We start from the raw sequence: 26,990 nt of genomic DNA on the forward strand, positions 1-26,990 counted from the left end.
CCCAAGGCACAACACTGAGCAAGTCATGCAGGCTCCCTCTACTAGTGACTGAGGAGAAACAGGCACATTCATAGAGCAAAGAGAGAACTAAGGATTTAGGTGAGATGCCTTCTCTCTGGACAATACAAACTCTGGTGAGTTTCAGTCTTTCCTGGTGAGTAAATAATGTGAAATACCTAGCTGAAAAGATGAAGAAAGTTGCAGAATTCGTTCAGTGTTTATCATACATGTTTCAAAAGCCGTGAGTGATACCCGCATGTCAAACTTTACATCACCTAAAACTATGAATCAGTAGCTGTGTTGTTGCAGATGTGCACTGCTGTCCACAAGCAAGACCACTAGGCAGCTCACTACTATTAGCTTGTGCACGATGGGCACAGAGGATCCCCCTGTGAGGCTGGTCTGATTGATGAAAATCGGCACTTTTGAGCATGCTCAAAAATTGCTGCTGCACAAAAGGGAATCAAGATCCAGGTATTTAATCTCAGCCCTTGTTCTTCTTTACAGTAGGTTACTCCTACTCATAAACAACCTTTCTTTCTCTTTTCACTGTATAGTCAACACATATCTTATCTCAGCAGGTAAACTGTTACAGAGGTAAGGATGGCAGCAAGCAATCACACCACAGTAACTTACTTCATCCTCTTGGGACTGACAGACCGCCCAGAACTACAGTCCCTGCTCTTTGTGATGATCCTACTAATCTATGTTGTCACCCTTGCGAGTAATCTTGGTATGATTGGCTTGATCACAACTGATTTCCAGCTGCAAACACCCATGTATTTCTTCCTCATTAACTTGTCAATTGTGGATCTCTGTTATTCTTCAGTTTTTGTTCCAAGGATGTTGGTAAACTTCTTAGTGGAGAATAAGACTATTTCTTACTCAGCGTGTGTCACCCAGCACTTCTTATTTGTTGTGTTTGTGACCACAGAGGGATTTCTGCTGGCTGTAATGGCTTATGACCGCTACATAGCTATTTGCAGCCCACTACTTTATACCACTCTTATGCCCAGGAAAGTCTGTATTTGCCTGGTGGTTGGATCATATTTAGGGGGACTCTTTAACTCATTGGTACATACTTGTGGCTTACTGAAATTGTCATTCTGTGGCCCTAATACCATCAACCATTATTTCTGTGACACAAACCCACTGCTACAACTCACTTGCTCTGACAACCGTGTGAACGAACTAGTGCTTGTAACCCTCTCAGGGATCATCGCTATGTCAACACTCCTTATTGTCATCGTCTCCTACATCTACATCCTCTTCTCCATTCTGAGCATGGGCTCTGCAACCAGGTACAAAGCCTTTTCCACCTGCGCCTCCCATCTGACAGCCGTAACCTTATTCTATGGGCCTGTGAGTTTGAGCCACGTGCAGCCCAGTTCAAGATACTCACTGGATCGTGAGAAAATCTCTGCAGTATTTTATACGCTGGCAGTTCCTATGCTGAATCCCCTGATTTACAGCCTCAGGAACAAGGAGGTGAAAAATGCTCTAAGAAGGGTGATGGAAAGGAAAAAATGCTGCTCATCAACTTGCTTGTCAGAATAATAGCCAATTCCCTAGGAAAGCTGAAAAGAGAATGAGGTATCAGTTTGGTAGCAATGTTTGTATTTATACCAATTATAAACATGTATGAATCAAACGTAACTGAAAAGTTAGAGAAACTTTGGCAGAAACTTTTTAGTACCTCAGAGAACCAATGAGATCTAGAGTGATCTTTTTTTTTCTAGTCTGTCTGCTATAATTTAAACATTGAACTTAGATTTGGATGTTAGAGCTAAATGTACAGTAGGAGAAACAAACAAACATTTTTTTCTTTTTCTTTTTTTCTTTTTTTTTTCCTGCAATTGTATTCCTTCATCTTCGTAACACATTACTAACTTCCTGGAGGAGAAGGTAAAAATTGCCTCCTTCTACTGTTTGGTTCTCATAACATATATCATGTTTTTGGTGGGAGCTTCTAGGAAAATGTTTTAACTCTTTACCTCAAAAGACAGAGACTCACAAATGCATGCTCACAGTGTTAGTTTCCAGAGTTGAATCCTGCTATTAGTTTCCAGAGTTGAATCCTGCCTAACTTGTTTTTATTGCTTCTGTGGTATTTTGTTTTTGTGTGTGTTTGTTTGTTTCTGTTTTGTTTCATTGATTGTTTGTTTTTGTTCATTTTCAATGGCATAGCTGTATCTGATGAGGCCCAGCCCACAGAAAGGAGCCCAGGATGACTTTGGGCTAGAATTATCTATATTAAAAGTCCTGTAAGGTCTCAGCTGTATAAATCACTATTTCTTCGTAAAATAAGAAAAAAGTTAATTTCCAAAATCCCCAATCCAGTTTGGGAAACAACTCACTTTTCCACCACTCCACATCATTCCATTGCCACCATGAATTGTCAGCTGAGCAGGCTGTCTGTCCTCTTCACTTCTATGGAGTTTTGTAAATCAAGTGTTTTCCAGAGAAGAGGTACCCAAAATTACTGGACCTGTATATAAATTATAAGGAGATGCTCTTCAGTAGCAACTATCATGATGAGAAATGTGCAAGAGAGGTTATCCAGTGTCCTATGGTTTCACCTGGGTAAAGCTAGAGTGCAAAACCTGATATTCAGCAATGTCAAGTTACATTCAGACCCACCTGGATTTGGTGGGTATGAAATTGGGGTTTTGTGAGTACTTTCACACATTACTTGTCCCAGTCAAACTTGTAAAAGGAAAGAAACACAGAACTGAAAAATGCTACTTTTAAGTCCTTCCATCCACTGCGTATGAGAAACAGATTCATAAGTGTTTGCTTGGCTGATTTTTGCATGAAAACACTTGACCAAGAGCTAATAAAAATACCCAGCTTTCATGCAGTGCATTAACTGTGCTTTTAGATGGTGCTAGTATCAAAGTCTTAGGTAAAGAAGGATCAACTCTCAATCTCACTTGTTCATGTGCAAATTAGGCAGATGGACATTGTTAGTTTAGATTTCACAGTACGTTAGCTTGGTAATCAATTCTATCTGCTCCTGTCCCCTCTTCTGCAACAACAGGAGAGAGAAGAAGCTGCCACCAGCCCTCCACTTGCTCTGGAGCTCAGAACTGTGTTAATTACCCTCTAAAGAAGTTGCCTGGAAAAAATGTGTACAGTGCCTGCTAAAGCACTTTCACATCACTTCATTTTCTTGCTTCATTTTCACTGCTTGGTCACAGTCATCTAACTGGTTTTAGACACCCACTCACGTTAGCAGGGGATGAACAAGCTCCAAAAATGCATTTTTGTTTGTTTGCTTTGTTTGATTTTTCTCTTAACTGAATATGAAGTCCAAGATAAGAACTTGTGTAGATATCTCTATTGGACAAAGAAGTTTAAGTTTTGGAAGACAAGGTTACATTTTCATGTTTGTGGTAGCCACTGTAGATGTCTATATCTGAAAAGGTGAGCTCCCCTCACTGTTTCTAAGCATAATGAAATACTCTGTTTATATTTAATACTTCTACACATGAAAAAGATAAAACTAAAAAATCAGCAAAATATCCCAGAAAAGAGACAAATAAACAACACCAGAAAGGTTTGCCAGCAGCTTGTTGGTTATAAATGTTGATAACACCTGGTCTAAATAGAAATAGTGCTTTCCAAATCCTCCAATTAATAAAGAAGCATGACACAAAACTTACTAGAATGCTGATCATGCTTTGTGCATCTGCACCTAGACTTTAAATTGGGAAAATTTGGAGCCTGGGATACTGAAGAAGAAGAGGAGGAAAGACCCTGGAAGTGAGAGAAGATCACGGAGAGCAAAAAGTGGCATGGAAATGATTGATGGGGATGTTGGTCAGTAACGTCCCAACCAGCAGGATTTTCTGCCTGGCCTTCACAGACCAGCAGCCACCTCCCTGCTGGGAAGACAAGCTGAGATATTGTAAATACAATGCTGGAGGGCGGAGGGGACGAATGAGTCAGTGTATGAAATAGTCAAGTAAGGTAAAAGCTCAGATCCTGGGGTTTCTTTAAACTCCAGTATCCAGATCCAACACCAGTTGTCATTTTTTCTCTCGTGTGACGGTGGCATAAGTAGGATTTATTTCTCTTTAAAACAACAGTACAAGAACGTTCATGTCAAAGCAAGGAACTTTATCATTTAGAGCAGTTAATGGAAGATGTCTATAGAAAAAAATAAGATCACATCTTACACACGGTTATGTCCCCAGAATACTTGCCCGTTTTGCAGAGATGAGGTCAGTCAGAATATTTGTGGCTCCAACCCTATGCCGCTAACAGGCAGATTCAGTTCACCTCACTTGAACAGTCGTCGTGGTTGTTTAAGCTCCCATTACAGCCAAAGGACAGCTGGGTAATGAACCGATGGCATTAGAATAACTAATGTTTTGTATCAGTGGTGGGTTATAGGCACCACAAGAACAATCATCCTATCCAAAAATACTTCATTAAGAAGTATGATTCCATAAAGGTTTACTTCTCTCCATAGGCTAAGAAAGAGTTTGGTGTTGTTTCTTCTCAGATTAATACTTTCAAGACTTAAGCAATGAATCTGACTTAATTAGTCTCTGGATCTTGATATGTCTGAGTTCTGGTTTCCTATCCGTAATGTCACACATTAGCCACATTAAAGGCAGCAGCTGGCAGAATATTTGATAGAGTGAGGCAGCCAGAGACTATATCTATAGACACACTGTTTTGAGCATATTTGTGAAGTACGGCAATCACAAAATATTTCTCTGGAAGGTTTTTCTCTACTATTTGCTCACAGAGCCCTCGGATACCATTCTTTCTGTTTCCTCATTTTACCCATCAGGAAGTGAACAGTCTTGTCTAGAGTTCCCTCCAATGTGTTGCTTCAACCAAAGACCAAGGGTGAGGGGTCTGGAGGACTGCCATTGCTATCCTGGCAGTCGAAGTAAGTAGAAAAGTTTTTATATATAACATCTGAATGATTTAAGTCAGGGTTAGCATTCTCCAAAGAATTCTGTTCTATATTTAAACTGTTTATAAGAACTTCCAATTGTTGGTTTACATTTCATTTATCAGTCAGGCTGAAATAGAACCACTGATATGGAAGTTAACTCCTTGTGCTTTTCTTCTGCTCAAGTTTCAGGCCATTAGACTCAGGAGAGCATTCTGTAAACACTGAAAGAACAGCATCAAGGGAAATCACTGGGCCCTTTGAGCCTGATGTAAAACAAGTAAGGTAAAAGCTCCAGCTCCCAGAACACACAGCGGGTCTCTCCTTTAAAAGGAAAACTCTTCGTAGAACACTGACTTTACTGAATTCCTAAAAGCAATGGAAGAATCACATGTTCTGAAGAGGTTTTAAGGCTGAGCAACCATTACTCACCTGAAGCAATTATACCCCACGTTTCTGGTACATCGACAGCTAGACTTTTGAATTGCAAAACCTGACACAGATTTCAATGCCCAACAACTTGCTATGCTTTCTTAGAGTAACAAGCCTAGAAAAATACACCAGATCACTCTAGCTTGTCATTAAGAAGAAAAGCAGGAAGAAAAAGAAAATACTTCCAGACAACAGGCTCAAATTATTTGAGGTCTAACCTCGGACTAAAAGATATGCTTCAGGTCTATGGCTACCTAATTCTACCAGTCTGAATTTGGGCTGTATAGAAGTCAATCCAAGGTAAGAAAATGCAATGTGCATTAAAACAGCACATTGTTCAATAAAACAGCACATTGCTGTGTGCATTGGCTGCAAAGTTCTTGATGCACTGGTAAGAAGATGATTCCCTCCTAAATTGCTACACTGTGCAAAGCTCTCTCTACTTTTCCCTTTCTTTCTCTCTACTTCTTTGCTTCATTGTGGCTCCCTCTTCACTACACAGATACTTCCTATTTCCTTCAGTTTCCTGGGTTATGTCAGCCCTGAGCTGTGGTTCTCCCTTAGTGTGTATGATGCTCTTTGGTCACAAAGAAGTATAAAGGTAACTAGACACAAGCATAGGCAGACAGAATTATTTTTTCTGATTTTAAGAATATGAGAAATCACCTTTGGATATATAGCTAATCCTTCAGTAGTTAAATAATGATAGGAAATGACCGTTAACTTCTCATCGTTTTCTGTGAAAATAGTGTTCTCAAACCCTGTTTCTCCAAATCTTCCCCTAAGCCATGCCTGTGCAGGCTTCCGTTTGGATTGTATGTCAGGATTCAAACATCTGGCATCTGATATTGAGGAGTTTCATCAACTGTATTGATAATGATGAGGAAGAAGTAACTAGCTAAAATTAGTAATCCTAGCTGTGACAGAAACAGTTGTAGAGCTGAAAAAGATCCCTGTAAGAGTTTTCTGATGTTTTAGTGTATCGTCTCCTCTCCTCTCCCCTCCCCTCCTCTCCCCTTCAGAAGAAATCTAGATGATCGACATATGGACAACATAACGTTTTAGCAAGTGAGGCAAAGGGACAAGAATCACAGATTAAAGTCATCTAGGTGGAAAAGAAGCCATGCACTCACTTTTAGAGTTCACTCCGTTATGCATAAGCTTGTAGAGATTCAAGCTCAGGAATATGTTGCTTGCTGCTGTATTTTGTTAGATACACACACACCACCTGGCCTGGAAATAAACAAAATTTTAAGGACAAATGTTTCTGTACCTCATCTTGATTCAGCATTGAAGGCATAACCAGACTACAATTTCAGAATAAACCTCAAATTGCCAGTTTGTGTTACTCCATGTAATGAATACCGCTTCCTTCATCCTGACCATTCTTTGTAATTCAGCAGGTCTCCTGTTGTATCCCTTAAGTCAAATGGACGGGAAGAATGACAGTACGATAACCCATTTCATCCTCCTAGGATTGACAGATCATCTGGAGTTGCAGGTCCCTCTCTTCTTCATATTCTTAGGGATCTACATCATCACTGTGTTGGGGAACCTTGGGATGATCGTTTTGATTTGGACTCGTCTCCAACTTCACACTCCTATGTATTTCTTCCTCAGTAACTTGTCTCTAATCGACCTCTGCTATTCTACTGTCTTTGCTCCAAGGTTGCTGGTGATCTTCTTAGTGCAGAGCAAAACCATTTCCTATTCCGCATGCCTTTCCCAGATTTTCTTTTTTGCTGTTTTCCTCACTACAGAGGGGTTCTTGCTGGCTGCCATGGCATATGACCGTTATGTAGCCATCTGTAGACCACTGCTCTATACGACTGTGATGACCAAGAGAGTCTGTAGGCAATTAGTGGTGGGATCATACATGGGGGGACTCCTGAATTCATTGACACACACTTGTGGCTTGCTGGGGCTGCCATTCTGTGGACCCAACCTCATCAATCATTACTGTTGTGACATACCTGCCTTGCTGCAACTTGCATGTGCAGATACCCATCGTAACGAGACTTTGCTAATAGCTTTTTCTGTAGTTATTGCCCTGTTCACCCTCTTTGTCATCACGGTTTCCTATGTGCTCATTCTCTCTGCCATCCTGAGGATCCAGTCAGATGATGGCAGGAAGAAAACCTTCCACACCTGTGCCTCTCACCTGACAGCTGTCACCATTTTCTACGGATCTGTTACTTTTAGCTATATCCAACCCAGCTCCAGCTACTCGATGGAGCAGGAGAAAGTCTCGGCAGTCTTCTATACCCTGGTGGTCCCCATGCTGAACCCCCTGATCTACAGCCTGAGAAACAAGGAGGTGAGGAACAGCATCAGAAAGTGCATCATGGCTTTCCCATAAGCTATCAAGTTGGAAACCATCTCTAATGGACACAGCTCACCGTATGATGCATTCTGACATCTCAACCACAGAACAGAATGGGTTTGGGGAAGGAAGGGGTATCAGCATCGAGGATGGACCTTGCTAGATAAGCAAACACTTGAGACACAGGAAAAACCAAATTTCTGAGTCGCTTGTATTTTGTTTTGGTTAAAGAAAAGAAATGTGTCACTGCCAGTCATTTGTTTCCTTTCCATTTTAATATCATATAATCATAGAATCATTCAGGTTGGAAAAGACCTCTAAGATCATCTAGTCCAACCTTTAAGGTTTGGTGTGCCCAAATATGCACTGGGGCAGCTCAGAAACATTTACTTCAGACATTTCTGCCTAGTTCTAGCTCAGTCCCTGAAACTTGGGAAATCTACTGTCTGCTCATTCTTGGTTCCTTGGTCTTTCCTCCTGCTGTTTGTTCTGCACAAAGCGAGGAACACAAGGATCCCCTGTGGTGATCATGTGCTTTCATGATTCATGTCTCTCATTTCTGGATTCACACATCAGATTAAGAGGGGTTGTAAGAGGTGCCCAAAGCAACACAATAAAGGCCTCTGTCAGGGCCCTCAAAGCACTAAGTCTTAATTGCCCTGATCAATTTCACCTGGACCCTCCATCCCTACACACATTGGCCCAGGAGCTCTATTTAAGCTCAGCCCTGGGCTGCTCTTCTTCTTTTGATGTGTCAGATGAGTATTGGTCCCTACCTGGTAATGGAGCTTCTTGATCTAGACCTCAGCCTGTGCGCTAACTTCATCACTTGGCCTCAGCCCTGCCTTGTCATTCTGAACATGTCTGGCACTCACCTGACCTGTGAATTGGCTTCTTCGTTTGGACTTTGACCTGACTTATCACCATGACACTGCCAGTGTCTGAGGGTAAGGTTGCATGGTTGTGTGTCTATATTGTTGAAGAGAATGCCTTTAACATGTTCATGGAGCTATGTTGTCTGGAAGGTAAGCAGCTATCCGTGCTTGTTCAATGTCTTCAGTGGTATTCACCAAGCTGTCTGCCCTATGATAAAGGCTACAGACACAATCTCCTTGTGGCAGACAGTACAGCAATGTCTAGTGATACGCAATCCCCACTGTAAAGGGAAGCAGTCCAGACAGTTTTACTGCATGGGGTTCTGCCTGAAAGGAAAGCAGTAGCTAAAGAGGAGAATATCAATTTCTTTCTCCCTGCCCCCCCTCAAAAAATATAAAAAGGGAAGCTGAGGAATAAAGGAGCTAGTTTGCCAAAGGCACGAAGATTGGCTTAGACCTGAGGTTAGACTGTAGAAGACCTTCCAAAAATCATGGTCTCTATCTACCTATAAGGCCATCCACAGTTTCTTCCTGCTGTATGGTCCCTTTTGAGAAAGAGAACAGCAGTATGTACTGGATAACTGTGCAAGGAGAACCTCGAAAAAAGGCAGTCTCCTAACACAACAGCTATTAGATGTGCTAGCACTCACACCAAGGCTGAAAATGCAAGGGGCATACCTACAAAGTGGCTCCAATAACGCTTCTAATTAAGTATTTTAATCTACTGGAGACAGGCCCGTTTGCTAGCTATCACAGGTCCATTTATTTCACATCATATGCACTACAGAAAGTGTGAACCTTTCCCTAATAAGGCCATATTTAGCATGTTTTGGGGGATGGCCTGTAGCGTGGCTCATGCTTTTTAAACTGCTTTCCCAAATACAGGCCCCCGCAGCTTGGCTGCGAGGCCGGAACATAATTATATTTTGTTCTGGTGCTTTTTTCATGTAACGCTGACACAATTCTCCACAAGGAGTTTAGGACTGCGGGGAACGAAAAGCGTCCGTCCCCTGCAAGGCCCGACGGGAGCTGTAGTCCCTCGGCCGCTCCGCTATGCCGGCCACGGCTACAAGCAAACTACATCACCCGGCAAGCCTCGCGTCCTGCTCTGCCCGCTGGGAGCGGTATAGTCCGTAGGCGCGGGGTATCCTGGTACATGTAGGCAGGATCCTGGGAGCCTCCCAGCGCTGAGAGCGGGGAGGCGGCGAGGGGAAGACTACATTTCCCGGCAGGCTGCGCGGGTCCGGCGGCGGCGCGGAGAGAAGCCGGTCGCTAGAAGATGGCGGTCGATAAGGACCTGCTGCAGCTGGACCTGTACGGCCTGCTGGGGGTCGGCGAGAAGGCGTCGGAGAAGGAGGTCAGGGCCGTGGGGAGGCTCGGGGCGAGGCCGCCCCCTTTTCTCAGCCGTCCTGGGCGCCCCCGGCCCTGCTCTGCCGCTCCCCGGCTGGCCCTCGGCGGCCAGGAGGGGGCTCGGGGCTGGGTCAGGGGCTGCTCTCCTCCTCTCCTCCCCTCACGGTTGCCTTAGCGGTTGCTCCAGGTGCCGGCGTGGTACCAGGCTGCTCCTGCCCTGCTGCTGCCTTGTCCGGCAGCTGCTGTCGGCCTTGGCCGTAAATAACTCAGAAAGGCCACTTCCTCTCTTGTTGCCCCCGCCCAACTTACCCTTCCCTTCTCACATCTTAGGTCGTGTTTCTGAGGGTGAGATCTTCCTGAAGCGTGCTGCAGAACGAGCCCCAGACAGTTAGTTCCTTTTGCCTTGTTTGTGCACCCTCACGAGCAAAGTTCCTCCGGTGTTTGCCAGAAATCCAGTTGCTAGAGGGCGTTCTAGATCCTGTAGGTTTCTAAAAGTAATCTTTTTAATTTTGCGGGTTTGGAATTACATGGTTATATTGTTTTGTTAATTTAATAGTTAAGTCAGTGCTAAACATCCAAAAGACTTACACGACTAAACTGGGAAGGTGACCTATTCCAGGGAAGTAACTCTCTGGGTAAAACTATTAACTGAACAAAGTTAAAAGGAAAACTCTTTTCTTACCTTAAGTTTTCTCTTTTTTTTTTTATGGTGATAAAGAGTAGTAAAATTACAATAAGGTAAAACTCAGAAGCTAAAGGATGCCTAACCAGAAAATGTGCCAGAGGTTAACTGGAAATTCTGTTGTAAACCCAAACCAGGTGAACAAGCCCAATACAATTAATTCATAGGGTTGAATGAAATTAAGGGCTTCAGGTGGTATCAACTTCACTGCTGAGCTAGTTACTGGGGCTGAAAAAAGGAGGAGGAGATTACAAATGGGAAGTTATGATGTGACTTAAATTGACAAATGTAATTTAGAGTGCTGATCCTTGATATAAAATATTTGAAGAAACCAACACAAAGACCATTTGTATTCAGAGAAACTTTGCTGAAAGACGTGAACAAAAGGGAGCAAAACTGTTAAATAACTTCATTGCTTAGAGAAGCCTTATCTGAACTTGCTATGTAAATAGTTTCTGGTGTAGTTGTGACTGCATGGTGAGGAGACCTAACTTGCTGTTTACTAGAATCTTGCTTATGGAAGAGACAGGATTAGGCCCGTAAGGCTTCAGCCGCACATTTTCTTTCCATCAGCTTTGTCCACCAGGTGGTGCCGGGCCACCACTTATTCCACACAATCTAACAAAAAACTGGCAGTTGAGCAGAGCAGTTTTTGTTCCTTTCCTTTCTTGCATGCAGATGTTTCCTTGAGAAAGGGAACTCAGATTATTAAAAACTTTACTAGTGACTTAGCCCATAAAGTTTTCAATTTTTGTGTGAAGTGTAGAAGAGATTAAGCAGTCTTCAGTCAAAATTTCTTCACCTTGCCAAGCTCAATTGTTGCTCAGTAAATGTCCCAAAGAGCTATAGCTGCAAGGAACACTGTATTCCTCTGGCTAGAAAACTGCCTCTGTGAACCAGACTTGGCCTTGATGATCAGGAGGATTGACTGCTGCAATACAGCGTACCTAGAGGTAAAACTTCCAGCTTTGAAAAGCTCAAACTCATTCAAAATGTGGCTGCCAGCCTACCAAATACCCTGGGCTCAAATGCTTATCTTTGCAGAACAGTGTGATCTAAAAGGGCAGGTTGCTGCACTGAAGTAGAAAACTGAGCTTTTCAGGAGTCTCGCCTTATTACAGTAGACTGGTGAAAACAGGGAAAGGTATTTCAATCTGATGGACTAATGGTGTGGTCAACATCAGAACTGGACTTTATTTTTCTGTCAGGCCTGAGGGGCCCACCCTGAGTTGTTGTTTTGATTCTGTAATGTGTTTTTTTTAAGTTTGCATCTCAACATGGACTAAATGATATAACTGGCAGATCTCTGTTCCTTTCTTGCAGGTTAAGAAAGCGTACCGTCAGAAGGCCCTGACATGTCACCCAGATAAGAACCCAGACAATCCCAGAGCAGGTAAGATGAAACAATATGGCTGCAAACCACTCGTGTTTATTTTCACGTGTGGAGACTCCTGGAAGTGTTTAACTGTTTAACTTCAGGTCTGTCTTTGTATGTAATTAAGGGAATGCCTGGCTTTGTGTCATGTAATGTGTACATATGCAGGATTAAGAGTTATTTTCAGCACTGTCAGGTAGCTCAGGATTTTAAAGTTGAATGCATACATGCTGGTTTTAAGAATACAAGTGTTAAGTCAATGCTGAAGTTTTATTTGTACCACTCAAAATCTTCCCATATGATACTTGAATCATGGATCTTTGGCTGTCTTAAATGTTTACTGGCTGGTCACTATTTTAATTTATGCCTCTTGCAATCAGAACTTCAATAACAAGCTTTTAAATCAGTATTTTACATTTATATCAGTAACTGGAAGGACACTGTTCATCAAGACACCTCAAAAGAAACATTGTTCTGTATCTTGTGTTTTCCAAATTGATAGACTATACTCTTACAGACTGAAGATTTAAAGCTGTAGTGTGGGGATTGCCACCAGGAAAAAATATTTTTAGTGGTGATAAGAGTAGAGCTGGGGGTTTTGATACATGCAGAAGTTTGGGAGGTTGTTTAAGTGTATGGGGAGACCACCAGCTTATGTGTATATTCCTCCAGGAAGAGGGTCAGCAACGTCGCTGTGAGATGGAGAGTTTGGATCTCAGGCTGAAAAGCTACTTTTGAGACAGAATTTGTTTGTAATGTTCAGTCTGGCTGCAAATTGGCGAATTGTGTCTATAGATGGGTTCTATTGAATTCATGTTTGCAAGGTTTCGCTTAAAAAGAAGTGGTTGCAGTTTTTGTTTCTTCCACAGGTTTGATAACCAGATTCTAGTTATAGGTTGGCTTACAAAATGCTTTGGAAAGATTTTTTTTTTCTTTCTGATGTTCTGCAGGTCTCTTCCATAAGGGATTGTCTTTTTTGGTTCATCTCCAAGCCACTGCCGTGTTTTTCTGCATCTTACCCTTTTTTCTTCTAATTCCCAGCGGAAGTCTTCCACCAACTGTCTCAGGCCTTAGCTGTGCTAACAGATGCAGCAGCAAGGGTAAGGATGCCTATCGCTCCGTAATGTTGGGATTGTGTGGTGTTACTCTGTGCGTACATGCTGGAGTAGTGAAAAATCTCATCCTGTCTGCCTTGCTCTGTGCTCTCTTCTCCAACTGAGCTTTCATGAATGCAAGTCTTGTCTGTTCCCTGTTGTTGTCCAGGTTATCTAATAGTAGGCACCAGATAAGGACTTCAACAAATGTTCTTTTCCTGATCTGATGTGCTGGGAGTAGCTTTGTTTTGTGGCACGTGTGAGATACTGTTTTAATAATGTGCTCAACTGGGATATATCTATCTTAAAAAAATAACCACCACTTTCAGTGGTGCTTTAAATTTGTGTGACAACAGTGTATTTGCAGTTCGCTTGAAATCAAGGTCTGACATAAATAGTATCTAGACGTGATCGCTAGGACTCAAAGCACTTCTTTCAATGGGGCATGAGAGACTTGTAAACTGAAAAGCTCATAGTCGTGATCTCTCTCCTTTTGCTACATAAGCTTTGCAGGCTGCCAGATGTAGCTTGGACTCTCTGTTCTTGCTGCGAGGAAGTGTTTGAGTGCCTACTGCTCAAGGCCTGAAAGTAATCCGAACATGTGAAAGGAAAGAATAAAAACAAAATGAAAGCAGGCCAGCATGAGCAAGTAACCCTATCCAGATCAACTTGAGAGAATTCATATAAAATTTTTAGCTCATAAGACTTAAAAGCATGAAATAGCTCTTCTCTTTTCAAATACTGGCAAAGATTGTAATGTTTGATCCAAGGGGCAATGATGCTTTTGGTATCCAAGAAGTTTTTGGCTTGTATACCTAAAAAGGAAAAAAGTGTTTAGGAAACGGTTTGCTTGCATGAAGGGAAAATACCAATTTTTCTTATTTATAAAGCAAGAGCAGAGCTCTCATGAACAATTATTCAAACAAGGAAAATGCTCAAGTGCTGTTTGAGCTTCTGTGTAGGGCCATGCTTTACCTACTACAGAAAGATTCTGAAGGTTGATTAACAAATTATTCACTGGATTGCGCAGATGTCAGTAAAGCTGCCAGTTTACCCTGTTTCTTAAGTCTCTCTACGTGAATGTTAATGTGCTGTTGCACTGAAGGATTCTGATGTTCTTTGCTCTTGATACATTCATGTCAGTCAAGCATCTGTCCTGTGAGTAAATTCTTCATATAAAATAAAACCTTTTTAATGATAAAACTATGCCCTAAGCCAAATCTGAATTGCTTCCAGTGCCCCTAAAGCTACTTCTGGCCTGTTCCTGAAAAATACATATTTTTCCCACCTCTGAAGATGGGTGAGATTTTTTTTCTACAGTCCACTTTGCATTTACTCCTAGACTTCCTCATCCTTTCAGGCTGTGTCTGGAAATCCTGGGGCCTCTTACCTTTCAGGATACTTGTGTTAATGTCCAACATTTTTAGAAGTGCTAGCAAGAAGCAGAAAATGCTTCACATCTTGTTAAGCAGTGTTTCGGTATCTGACTTCTCCTTCATTCACAGCTTTCATTTTTTTCCCTATTGCTTTATATGTACTTACACTGTTCTGTTGGTTCTTTGACAGGCAGCATATGACAAAGTGAGAAAAGCCAAAAAGCAAGCAGCAGAAAGGACACAAAAACTTGATGAGAAGAGAAAGAAAGTAAAGCTTGGTAATAAAACTTAATTTTCTCTGGGCTTGGAGTCTTCATTAGCTGGGTGCTTGAATTTCTGCTGCTGGAATTCACCACTAATTGTTAAACTGCTCTTCATCTGTGATGGCTGTTTTTTAAGCCCAGTATAATATAGTAGCCATCTGAAATATCTAATAGTCATAGCTAGGGATGGCAAGTGTGGCTTTTGATGACCATTAGGACTGCTGATATGTGGCTGTGCCTGGGCTGAGGGGAGAGAGCAGAGCATCGGGTCTCTACTTTGAATCTGTTGTAGACAAAGCAAAGTTTGGGATCGTTCCATCCACCTCTGGACAGCAGTGTCATCAGTGAAAATTCTCTCTGCATTGTTCTAATTTTTTTTTCTCTGCAGATCTTGAAGCTAGGGAACGAGAAGCTCAGGCCCGTGACAGTGAAGAGGAGGAGATCCGGATAACAAGGACATTAGAACAAGAGGTAATGATCATTTTAAAGTTCTTAAACTGTGCTTGAGAAGAATCACTGGAAGACTTTACATTCATAATGCAAACCACATGAAGAGGTATAACAACTCTGTGTAGCAGTCATTCAGCCTTTTGGATTAATGGGCTCTATGAAAGAGAGGCATGTGGAGCAGTCTGGCAGATGTCTCTGTCCCAGGGTTTGGGGTTTTTGTGTACTCTTTTGTGTAGCAGAAAGTAACAGCTAACTGTGTATATGCTGGCTGATAGGGACTGTGTCAGTAGGATCACAAGGGATGCAATTATTATATGAGCACTGGAGATGGCATGGGGGAACGAGGGGGAGGTTTGCCCCCAGGAGATGGGGGAAAGGCAAAAGTGGTCCTTGGCAGTCTTCAGCTGGCATGAGCCAAGTGTGGAACTGTGCACTGAGATATCCATGCTGTCCTAACTCTGCTCCAGATAATACGACTGCGTGAAGAAGGCTCTCGTCAGCTTGAAGAGCAGCAGAGACTCATTCGAGAACAGATCCGGCTTGAAAGAGAGCAGCGCATCCAAGGTGAGAATAGGTGAGACTGGAGTCCTTAGCCAAACTAAGTTGCCCCTAGGACTCTTACTTCTCTGCAGATGGAGCAGGGCTTGCATGCAAATGCAGCCTTCTGACTTGGTCACATTGCTGTATATAGGATCGGATCCTACTTAGCACCTTTTTCAGGGGTAAGTCAAAAGAGGAGCATTTCTGTGAGGCTTTTTTCTTATGTGGCATATTTCTGCTCCTCTACAATAAATACTCTAAAGCATTGGGTGGCCTGATGTGGATCCCCACAGGTGTGCTGGAAGGAAACCTAAAGTCCAACTCATCTGTCACAATTAAAGTGGTCAGTGTTGCGCACACAGAATAAGGACTGATTCAAGGTTGCCAAAAAATAAACCCACCACATGTCGTTGGGGCTACTACCTCTGTATCCCCGTGAAAATTCTTAGTACCCAAAAGAGACGCAGTGAGGAAAATGAAGTTTTGCATAGTCTGTGGTTGCTGAGGTTTTACTTCCTGGAATTTAATTTTCTCCCTCTAATTCTTATGGGCTGCTTAGTAGCTGTGGTTAGTTTCCCTTGTAAAAGGAGGGGATGAGGTGTTTCTAGAATCCCAGTTCGGCTCTGGGATTCTTGAAACTCATTCCCATCCCCACATCTCTCTAGTGATTTGCCTTTTTTTAAATATTCTGTATTTCTGTGGGCTTAAAATGCAGTTTTATATTTCAGGAAGTTCTGTTCTGCTTTTCAAAACATGTTAGAGTGCTGTTTAGGGCTTCAGCTCAATAGAAGAACTTACTGTCTTTTGCTTCCTACCCCTTTCGTGTTCTGGCTATTGCCATAGTATAAGATTTTTTTTGCTTTCTCACAGGAAAAACGATCTAAGGAATAAAAAAATAAAAAACACCAGAGGTCCAGATGCAGAAACTGTTTTGGGGTTGCCATGGGTTTCCTGTAGGACAGTCTATAAGCTGTTCAGCCCACCCTAACCTCTCTTACTTCATTTCACATATTGGAAATTGGGAAGGATGTTGAGCATTTACTTACCATAAATCACACTCTGATCCTCGGAGCAGGAGCAGATCACTATGAAGTATTTTGCTATTAAATATTTAGTTGCAGGGCCAGATTAAATTCTTAAGCTATGTCTTAGCATTGTTTTTTTGTCCTCCCTTATTTTTCCTCATTTGTTCCTATCAGCACAGCCCTTTTGCAGGGAGAAGTGTCACAGAATATAGCATGTCTCACACTTGTGTTTTTAACTTAGCTGTTTTCTGACCTTGATCATGGGCAGCCTGGGCATCACGGAAGGAAAAAATGCAGACATCCAGTATTGAGTTTACACTACAGCTCGTACTGATACTGTTGTGTAAGACTTTTGGGGTGCTGAACTGATCTAGTGCAAAAGAAATCCAGAAGTGTGCTTGCTATATTCTCAGGGCAAATTTTGTGCTAATGCTGTTTAGCTGATGAATTTTTAACCATGTCCTTTTCATCTTTATTTTCTTTCTCCTCTTTAGGCAGGCAAGAAGGAAATAGAGCAGAAGGCAGAATAACTCCTAAACTCAAAGTAAGACATCCCTAGAAAGATGGGTTTTGGTAAAATCTGGTAGAACTTCTGCAGTTTTGGAAAACAGAAGGGACTCCTGCTGAACCGGCGTGCCCCTTTGTACAGAGGTGGTGAATCTCCTCTACTTAATGCACATCATGCATGCCAACAGCTCCTCCATGCATGTGTTGCTGTGTTTAAAGCACCCTTCCTTCCCTATCCTTTTCTCCCCTACTTTCTGATCTGAACATTTCAGCCATCTCTGCTTTAGGCACTGAGAAAAGTCTGTTTTTTACCCTGATATAGCCATTAATATGCCTTCAAGTTTAATTTCAATTCTAGTTAGGCTTTTCTCACTGTTCCACAAATAATTTGTTCCTTTTTTGTGCTGATGTTGAAGTCATTGTCTTGGCAATTCTGGGACTGTAGCTGTAAATAGCAAACTTGATTATTGTGCAGGTGGTATGAGCTGTATTCAGCATGGCAACGTGTGTGTTCAGCTGGACAAAATTAACTTGTTGCATTTGTTTCCTAGCTAAAATGGAAATGCAGGAAAGAAGATGAGACAGGAGGGGGATACTCGAAAGATATTCTGTTGCGGATTCTCCAAAAGGTCCTATCTGATGTTTCTCTATTCTGTGATCTTTCCCTGTTCTCAATGCTGTAAGAATGGATAGTGAATTTTGGGAAGCTCCATATAAACCAGGGTAGCTCATTTTCTTCTCCGCTGAGCCCTCTTGATCATGCTATTTCCAGAGGTCATTGGCACAATCCATTAGCTGTAACTGCTCCTGAGGTGCACCTCTGTCTTGTTCCCAGCAGGGACTCCTAGTGAAACAGAGCAAACGCAAACTCTTCCCCTTCAGTGGATCGGTTCATGCCCTTTATAAGGTTTAGACAGGCTGTGTGGTTATGGTGCACCTTTACCTTGACTTTAAGCACTATGCATTAACTTCTCTGGGGAGTTGGGAGGCAGGAATAGACAAACCTTTGATCTGATTAACCCCAGCATGTGGTCTGTATTTTCCCTTCATATGAGTATCTCCCGTAGCTCTGACTAAGCTGAACAATCCCCTTGCATTAGGGCTCACTGGAAGCAAAGTGTGTAGCTACATGTCTCCCCAGCACTGTTTCCTGGAGGGACAGAAATCATGGCAGGTTGGGATGAATGGGAGGCTGTGCAAGACAGAAAGGGTGACAGCTCAAGCCGCCTGTCTGTGAAGATACCTCTTCTCTTTGCAGGTACTCCATGTGTAAACTTTTCTTTTTATTAACTTTTCTTTCTCTCTCTCTCTCTCTCTCTCTCTCCCACCTAACAGTATGGTGATGTTCTAAATTTGTTGATCTCCAGCAGGAAGACTGGGAGTGCAGTTGTGGAATTTGCTACGGTTAAGGCTGCTGTAAGTCTGGTGGAGACCGCAGATGTGTGCAGTGGAAAGTGGGCAAGAAGGTGCTTCAGAAGGGAAGGGTTTGCTGTCTGACAGCCTGGAAACGCTGCCTTGTCATTAAGGCAGTGGAGAAGGGTAATGAGAGTCTAAAGGTATAGATGCATGAAGGGAGTGGCAAAGCTCGAGGCGTAAACCCAGAGCAGATCATGCACATAAACAAGCGGGCTGTGCATGTAAGCAGCTGAGGGAAGAGACACTGCTTTAAAGAGCAGACATTAAGCTATTTAACCAGCTCTCACTGAGGGTGAATTACCAATTGTGGAGATGGGCTTAATGAGTCTTAGAGGTTATATCAGGCATTTGCAGTTTAAAAGAAGTCTAAATGTCTTGACTCACAATGAGTTATAATAATTCATGTTACTGTGGAAGCAGAATGCATCAGTTACCCATGTTTTAGTAGTTCCATCAACTTAAATTTACACTACAAGAGTCTCTTTATTCCTTGTCACTGTTCTTTCACTCGATATATTCAAACAGTCAAAAAAAAAAAAAAAAAACAAGAAAAACTGTCTGTGCCCTGTTTATCAGAAGTACTGGCAGTGATATGTTCTATCTGTGCTGGATGTGGGTATGGGACTTGAAGGGTGCTTCTCATGTACGGCAGCTGTGAAATCTTCGTTGGCATTGGTAACAGGCTGAGATAGAACATCTCGTAAGACTGTTAGTGAAATGTGAGGGAGTGTGACCCAATATTTTCATTGATAGGAGATGGCTGTGAAGAATGAAGTTGGCCTGACAAATAATCCTCTAAAGATTTCGTGGCTGGAAGGCCAGCCCCAGAACAATCCCAGCACTGTCCTTTCTGACAGCAGTAGTCAGCCTAGGACTTCACAGGTAAGGAGAACATAGGCTGCTGTTACCTAAGTCTGTTTCTATAGCAACCCAAATTTAAAAGGATGCTTTGCATTTATGGTAAGATGCATTGATTCCTAGCAGAGCTGGAAAAGAAGCTCTTAGTGAAAGGTTTGGCTTTCTGATGATCCTTTTTATGCTAAAGCGGTGGCTTTTTTAAAGGACCTTTTGCCTGAGTAGCAGCACACTGAGGCACAGGCTACTTGAGTGACTGGATCTTTGCACAATGTGTCTGTCTCTCTTTGAAAAGTGAAAAACAAGGATGCTTCTTGCTCAACACGAAGCTTCTAATGCCATTCTTCTGTGAATTTAGTAGACTTTGTGGGAAACCTCTGGTTGATAGCTCATTAAAACAGAAGACAGCTCTCCTAGAAGGCAGCTTTAGGGAGCTCTGGTTACTGCATTCAGAAGAGGGTGGAATTTCAGTGCTGAAACCAAACCTATGTTCTTAGGGTTTGCAGGAGGGAAAGAAAGTAATATCAAATTGAATATCCTTGTAAAGAGGCCTTATTGTCTGATTTGGGTTGCCTTCCCCAGTGCTGTTAAAGCTTGGTAGACGCTTCAAGTACAAGGTATTTCGTAACTTAGCTGCTTCCTGTTTGTTCCACCAGATGATCAATCTGAAGTTGTTGCTTCAGTCACAAAATGCGTAAAAGGCAACAACAACTAGTGGTTTAAACACAGAAGCTAAATCACTCCTTGCGCAGGCAATGCTGCAACAAATTGTTGGCTGTCAGTTACCCCCTGCTCCTGTTGCCTCTTTGGAGTAGGAACTATATCCACTTCTTTTACAGCATGTTAAATTCTGTGCTGTAGAGCTAAGTGTAGTCTAAGTGTAGTATATCTCATGTTCTGCCTGTTTTCTGGTCTAGTTAGTAACTCCTTCCCTGAGACAAAGTGCAAAGGGGCCTGAGATCCTCTGGTTATTTGAGTTCCAGTTCAAACTTCATGTGACGCTTCCTTCCTTCTCCTTTTCCCCTGCCTTATGTGCTACAGGTGTCCTTAGTCCACATGTCTGTGTCTCAGTCAGCCTTGTATGTGGTCATGGCCTAAATATTGTAGTGGTTTGTGAGACTGTTCAATGCATTCTCTCCTGACTTTTCAGGTATTTTATTTACAGAATTTACATATCAAAATGCCTTGCTGCTATCCTAGTTTTGTTTAGGGTTGTATGTTCTGTCTGAACAGCCTGGGCTGAGCCAGCATCATTTCCCAGACATCTCAGGCAAAGGCAGTTAGAGCATCTGAATTCAGTAGCCAAGCAGATCTTCGTGTGTGATGTAGAACCAGTGAGCCCTGCAGACACAGCAGATTCACAGAGTTGGGTCAGAGTGTTAGAAGACAATTTGGGAAAAAGCAGAATCAAGTCTGACTATCCCTCACTAGTGGAGAACAAGAACTCTCTGAAGAGTTCGTTCATACCTGACGGGATCACTAGTGCAAAAATTGTTAATGGATTCTTGTCTCTGTGGGTTCAACTGTGAAAGACTTAGCATTTGACTAACTTTGTCTTGGCTTCTTTCCATGACCAAAGCTTTGTTAGTTTGAAACTGCAGCGTCTGCCTGCTGCAAAGGATTAGCCTGGTGGAGCCAGCAGCAAGGCAGGGCAGGCTGAAGCAGCTGGTGGTGTTCGTGCTGTGTGGAAGTGGTGACTCACTTCTGTCCAGCACACCTTCATCAGTCCTGTGCTAGCTCTCAAAATAGTGAGGAGTTATGGCCAGTGGCTTGTATCCTTTCCCAGGAGTTGCACTTGTGATGCTTTTCCTTTCTACTGCTTTTGTGTAAGCAGCTGCAACTCTGCTTGCAGTGTAGTCTTGCTGTCTAGGCTAAGATCTCTGAGCTGCTCTGGTTCCTTTTCCTACTCCCTACACCATGCTTCCCCAAGGCCTGCTGCTGCTTCCACTAAGATGTTTCCAAAACGTGTAACTTGGTCATCACTTCTCTTGGCTGTATTGCTTCTAGGTGTCTTATCCTCTTTATTCTCAGCTCTTAAATTCTAGACTATCCAAAATGAGGTCTTTTGGGTATCAGTTGCCACTGCCCTGATCTACTCCCTACCTTATCCCTTCATACCCGGTCTGGCTTTCCATCCATCACAGACTACATTCTCATTTTCAAGCTGCACTAATTTCATTCTGATTGAAGCTGCCCTCATTTCCTCTTTGCTCTCTCTGGGTAGCTCCTATTTTTGTCTGATTCCACCCCCTGTTTGCTCCCACTCTGTGCAAATGAAGCTCCTTCCCTGCTCTGCTTCAGAAAACAGCTGAAGAGCTGCACTGTTCTCATGGCAACACACTCACTACTCATCCACTTGTGCTCTATGCGTGGGGTACTCAGCCAGGAGCTGTGCACCAAAGTCATCAAATAGTGGAGAGCCGCAGACAGGCTTGACCAGGGCAGCTTTGGAAGCAGTTCCTAGGTGAAAGCAAGACTGCCTGCTGAAAGGTCATGTTGTGAGGAGGCAGCAAGTTGCAAGTTATTTGCCTCCACGGTTTTTACTGTTTTTTTTTCTGGCTTGTTTCGTCCCACAGCAGGGGATGAGTGTTGTCCAGCAGTTTCTGGAGAACTGCTGGAGCTGAATAGGAGTGTTAAGCTTGAATTACAAAAGCTGTGGTTTAACTGCTATTACTCTAGGCAATTTGAGAGCAATGATTGTTTGATTGCTGCAGCTCTGAGTGGCTCAAAGCATACAAGGACTATATAGTGCTGTGAGGAGCACCTTTTGCCTCTACAACAGCATGAAGCACTTGCTCATGGGAAGGTCAGCTTTGCATCTGTGCTAGTGGTATCTCCCTACCAGTGCACCACATTTGTTTTGGGCCATCCATTCAGCCACAGTAATGTGCTGACAAAAGCCTTCTGTCTGGCATTCTCTTGCATCTTTTCTAAGCTCCTTTGAGGCTTCAGCAAATTCACGTTATCTGACTTTACTAGATTCCTATCAGGCTGTAGGTTGAGCTGTCTGTGCCTTCTCTGGAATCTGAGCACTTTGCTGTAGCCTGCTTCCAAAGCTTATGGTTGTTAAGGTCTGTTGTGGTGTTTGTCTTTTTTAAAAGGGACCTGCTATCTAATCCTAGCTATGAAAAAAGTTAAGACATTGGTGACCCAGCAGCTTCTGCAGTGTCTTTTTAATAGTTCACCCCTGATCCTGCCTAAAAAGTATTCAGCCAGGCAGAGCACTTCCAGCCTACAGGGTGAAGAACTGTGTTCATTTTAACGCTAGGTCTTGGTCCTGATCTCTGTGCACTTTCCCTCCCCCCTCCCAGGGGAAGACAGAATACCAGCAGCTCTAGCCGTTTCCCAGCCCAGAAAAGCAGAGCGATGCTGCTTTCCCCACTCTCATAAAAACCTGAAGTGCCAGAGAGGATAAATCTTGGTCCTGCAGATAAGGGACCTGTGCTCTTGATGCCTGGCCTTTGTTGGTTTGGCTTGCTACCAATGAAATGAGGCAACAAGACATTTCCAGTCACAGATGCATTTATTCTTCCATGTCTGTACAGCTGATAGATCAATGCATGCTTCAAGCAGCAGTATCTAGAGAAATTTCTTGTGTTAGTAGACTAAATGAACTGCTCTTGCTGTGTTATGAGCCTATATAGATGCTTACCTGTTTCCAGGCTGGGAGTGCCAACTGCACTCGAGTTAGGGGAAAAGAAACTGACATTTAAAAAAAAGAGGAACAGCTTTGATTTTTCACATCCAAACTTGGTGGGAGAAGAAACATCAGTTTCTGTCTCTTGACCGTTGCCATAGCTATGGCTTTGAGATAGCAATGCTCCTGTCTCCTTACAAGCTTCCTGCTTATCCACAAGTGATGTATGTCATACCCCTTTCTGTCCATGCTCCGCAGCGTCACAGCCACATCCCCCAAATACCAAGTCTTTTGCCAAACAATGCCATTCTTCTGTGAGTTGGAGATACACAGTCAAGAGTGGGAAATTCCCAGTGTGGAGAACGGAAACTTGCCCACAAGGTTCCAGCAGACAGTGCTCTCATCTAGGCACGGAACCTGTCAGCTCCCTTCCGAAGGACTTCTTGGCAAGGACAAGAGCAGTCTGTCATGGGTAAGGCAAGAACAACAAAACAGACCACACACAACAGGGGTGATGCAGTATCCTTCCTCCTGTTAGGACTAGAGAAACTGGCACCAGCAGTAGGTAAATGTGATACATTAAATCATAAATACCTTCAAATGGCGTAATCTCTTGGATTCTGTTTCCTGAGGGTCTGCAGAACATCCTCAAGAAGCGATAGCCCCAAATCCACTTTGAAGGACAGGAAAGGATCAGACAGATCAGAAAGAGTGGTGCTATTCTGGGAACCAGTCTCTGAGGTCCCACAGTCTGTAGCCTGCTCCTTGTGGAACTGAGTTTGAGTGGCTTTGTGGTATTGATGAGCAGCACCAGAAAAGGAGACGTCAGAGTGAGAATCTGTATGATCAATGATGTTCGGGCAGCTAGAACTGTCCAGGTACAGCCGGGGAGGCTTAGGAGGTGCTTGTGCCTTGGCTAGGTTTTGCTCACTCTGACATGACAGGTAATCAGACTTGTCCTTCAGTTCCCTCAAGCATTCCCTCTTCTGGCACTGTCCATCACTGTCCAGTGTGTGGCTGTTCTGATTCAAGATAATGACTTGGTTGCCCAGCTTTTTGTGTCTCCTGAGTGAGAAACGTCTGAAGAACGTTGTGGACTTAATGGATCCTCTCCGCCAAGTATCCATGCTGATGAAAGGCAAAGAGAAGAAGGAAACTGCTGACTCTTCACAGTCAGGTGTTGAACTTCAGTCACAGGCTCAGCAGCAAGCCACACAACAGGAACAACTTCTTCCTTCCCTGTTCCTGTAGCTGGAAGGAAAACAGAGAAGCTCGTATTGCAGGAAACGCAAACTTCACACTACATCCCTGTGTGCAGGAGCAGTTGCCCCATCTTACATATTAGGGAGCCTCCTTCGGTGGAGAAGGAATGGTGATGTCTGAGCTTATTAAATCTGTGCTGCAGAAACAAGCTGATGAAGAATAGCAAAGGCACACAGTCACCATGAGAACAGATTTAATCTAGCATCTAGAACAGAAGGGCACTCTGGTACCATGGTAACCAGCCACCTTCATGGTGAAGGGCATGGTATAAAAATCTCAGTGGGTGGTTAGGAAGGGATCTGGTGACTCAGTCACACTGAAGGAAACCAAAGAAATAGTGGAATGGAAATTTAAAAAGCAGCAAAATGAAGATGTAAAAGATAAGCGTTAGGAAAATTGAATGCAAAATAGACTTACGCTGTGTCGGAGAAGCACCTGAGTCCAACAGGCAGAGGAGAGAGACTGATGAAGTTCTCGGAGAACAGTGACCACCACGCTCACCAGTATGCTGGGATGCTGGAAGAAGAAGCAAATCCAGGGATGATTCAGCCAGGTTGGACCCAGAGCGGTAGAAATCCACGCCACCTTCTCTTCATGTGCCTCTTGTCACTGCTTCCCCGGCTGCAGTTCCCTGTGCGTATGTATTTGTTTTGAGCCAAGCCCTTGCTGAGTCAGCCACGTCAGAAACTGGGTTTTACACTATTGGTAATTGTCAGGATTGCAGGAAGTAGGTGTGTAAAGTGGCAAAGCATCAGCCCACACTCCGCCTGGGGAGAAAGCAAGCTCCCTCAGAGGCACCCAGATTGCTTGAGAACCGTCAGTGTGAACGTCAACTTGTAGCCCATCTTGAATCAGACTGCTTCTTCCCTTTGTGCTCTCCCTACTGTCACTTCTGATGGCTTGTTGTATCAGCAGGGCTCCCAAATGAGGCCGGAAATAATCTCTTCTCTGTTTTAAATTTAAATCCAGAGTGTGAGGTAGTGATTCAGGTTTGTATAGGTGACTCATTTACATGAGTCTCATGTAGGCTATTTCATTCAGCCAAGCAGATGTCAGTGAATATCTGTGGTTAGTGGACAGAAGCTTTGAAGAAACCTCGTTTTGCCACTGAGGTCTGATACAATCTGTTGCTTTCTCAAACACCATGAAAATCTGTGCTGCGCAGTACCGAAAGGTTATTTCATTCATGCAGTTCCAAAGACACCAATTACAGCATACCAGTCTCTTAATTCCCCCATTTTTCATCTATTGCGGGCTTCTATTTTGTCCTCACAGCTAGGCACTCTGCAGCTGGAGTAACCACTTTGCTGGCACATAGTAGCAAATTTACCCTTGCACCGTTTTCCCGCAGAAGCTTTTGCTATTCGATTGTCTTTTCAGCCCTTCTATTTTCTGTTCAAAATGTCCTTAAATCACCACTAAATCTAGTTCCTAGAAAAATCAGCGTGAGATTTTTTTGTTCACCTTTTGTCAAGATGCTTTTATTTCTGCCTGAACTGTCAAGCAAATGAGATGAATGTTTCCAAGCATTGCGGCACGTTGAATACATCTGAAATCAGTAAGGCCACCTACTAATGCTAAAAGGCTTTTGAAAGCAGAGTGCCAAAACCGCCACTTTGCTCTGAGATAGCAGCTGTCATTTGCTGCCTACATTTATTAGGTAGTCTGCAGTCACCACTTAGCTGACGTGACAGTTGCTACCACACACAGCAGAAAGGCTCCAAGAGCTTTTGAGAACAGAAACTCCTGTGCCAAGTTTGGGAATGTACCTGGTTTTCTTCTGTGCAGCTACTTTCATGCCTAAACCACAAGGGTTTGATTTTATGGCATTAGCCTTTGTAACGGATGAAGTGTGTGCTGGACTTGCAGAGCAAGCTTGTCATCCAAAATAACCAGCCGTGTTTCCCCATCCAACCTCTGTGAGCTGGTGAGAGTAGTTCCAGGATCAAGAGGGTATTTCAGCCACCCTGCCTGTCCTATTCTTTGTCTTTCCACTGACACTATCAAGGGTCAGTAGCACTGTTTGCTGTGAAGCCAACCAATTTCTGTATGCCAGGCAGCTTTCACACCTTACCTGATTTTCCTGGTGTCATACTGCTACAAATGGTCTGCCTGACTCAAATGCGGGTGTTCTGAGTGTGGCTTTTGGAGGGGGGACCTGTGGGAGCTTTGCAATATGTGCTGTCCTTTATAGGTTGCATTTGTTTTCTGCTTCCAGGCGTCTGTGGTCTCAGAGCGGGATTACGAGAGCCTGGTGATGATGCGGATGCGCCAAGCTGCAGAGAGGCAGCAGCTGATTGAACAGCTCAAGCGCGAAGATGAGGAAGAGTCTCACACCTAGCAGGAGAGAGTATGGATTCTCCCCACCCCATCATTCCATTTCCAAAGCTGTTTCTTAAATTAAGTCAATAAACATCCTTTTTTAAAACTGTTGTAGGAATACAGACTGCATGTGACTGCAGTGCTTTCCAGAGAACAGGGAAAGATGGCTGCATAAGCTTCAGAGTAAGCGTTACCCTGTCAGTCTGTGTACTCAGAGTAGCTGCTCAGTCAGAGGACAGGATTTTGAGAGGTGCTATCTGAACAAACACCAAACCTTTCAAAGCCTGGAGCTC

The 26,990-nt window shown here is 43.3% G+C and overlaps 4 protein-coding genes across 7 annotated transcripts; 3 read left to right on the top strand and 1 right to left on the bottom strand.

The window, feature by feature from the left end:
• Positions 1–89: 89 nt before the first annotated feature.
• Positions 90–26,803, top strand: DNAJC17 (DnaJ heat shock protein family (Hsp40) member C17). Of its 4 annotated transcripts, none has more exons than XM_066997850.1 (11): positions 90–134; positions 11,898–11,967; positions 12,991–13,049; positions 14,610–14,697; positions 15,071–15,153; positions 15,600–15,696; positions 17,192–17,241; positions 17,756–17,833; positions 18,540–18,620; positions 19,374–19,502; positions 26,594–26,803. In XM_066997850.1, exons 1-11 carry the CDS (start codon positions 105–107, stop codon positions 26,714–26,716), a joined length of 888 nt encoding a protein of 295 aa, XP_066853951.1. In that variant the 5' UTR covers positions 90–104; the 3' UTR covers positions 26,717–26,803. The 4 variants fall into 4 exon arrangements, with proteins under 4 accessions (XP_066853951.1, XP_013053781.3, XP_066853952.1 ...); XM_013198327.3 differs by lacking the exon at positions 90–134 and adding an exon at positions 9,743–9,899; XM_066997848.1 differs by lacking the exon at positions 90–134 and adding an exon at positions 11,257–11,527.
• Positions 302–1,557, top strand: LOC125179629 (olfactory receptor 5J3-like). Its single transcript, XM_048065026.2, has one exon. The coding sequence runs from the start codon at positions 604–606 to the stop codon at positions 1,555–1,557; it is 954 nt and encodes a 317-aa protein (XP_047920983.1). The 5' UTR covers positions 302–603.
• On the top strand, positions 6,762–7,794 carry LOC106047034 (olfactory receptor 5J3-like). Its single transcript, XM_013198325.3, has one exon. It carries the CDS (start codon positions 6,774–6,776, stop codon positions 7,701–7,703), a length of 930 nt encoding a protein of 309 aa, XP_013053779.2. The 5' UTR covers positions 6,762–6,773; the 3' UTR covers positions 7,704–7,794.
• On the bottom strand, positions 23,169–25,006 carry C5H15orf62 (chromosome 5 C15orf62 homolog). The gene is made up of 2 exons (XM_013198331.3): positions 24,793–25,006; positions 23,169–24,363 (listed from the first exon to the last, which is right to left on the bottom strand). Exon 2 carries the CDS (start codon positions 24,237–24,239, stop codon positions 23,709–23,711), a length of 531 nt encoding a protein of 176 aa, XP_013053785.3. The 5' UTR covers positions 24,240–24,363; positions 24,793–25,006; the 3' UTR covers positions 23,169–23,708.
• Positions 26,804–26,990: the final 187 nt, after the last annotated feature.

Source organism: Anser cygnoides, chromosome 5, assembly GCF_040182565.1.
Source record: "Anser cygnoides isolate HZ-2024a breed goose chromosome 5, Taihu_goose_T2T_genome, whole genome shotgun sequence".
Lineage (NCBI taxonomy): Eukaryota > Metazoa > Chordata > Aves > Anseriformes > Anatidae > Anser > Anser cygnoides.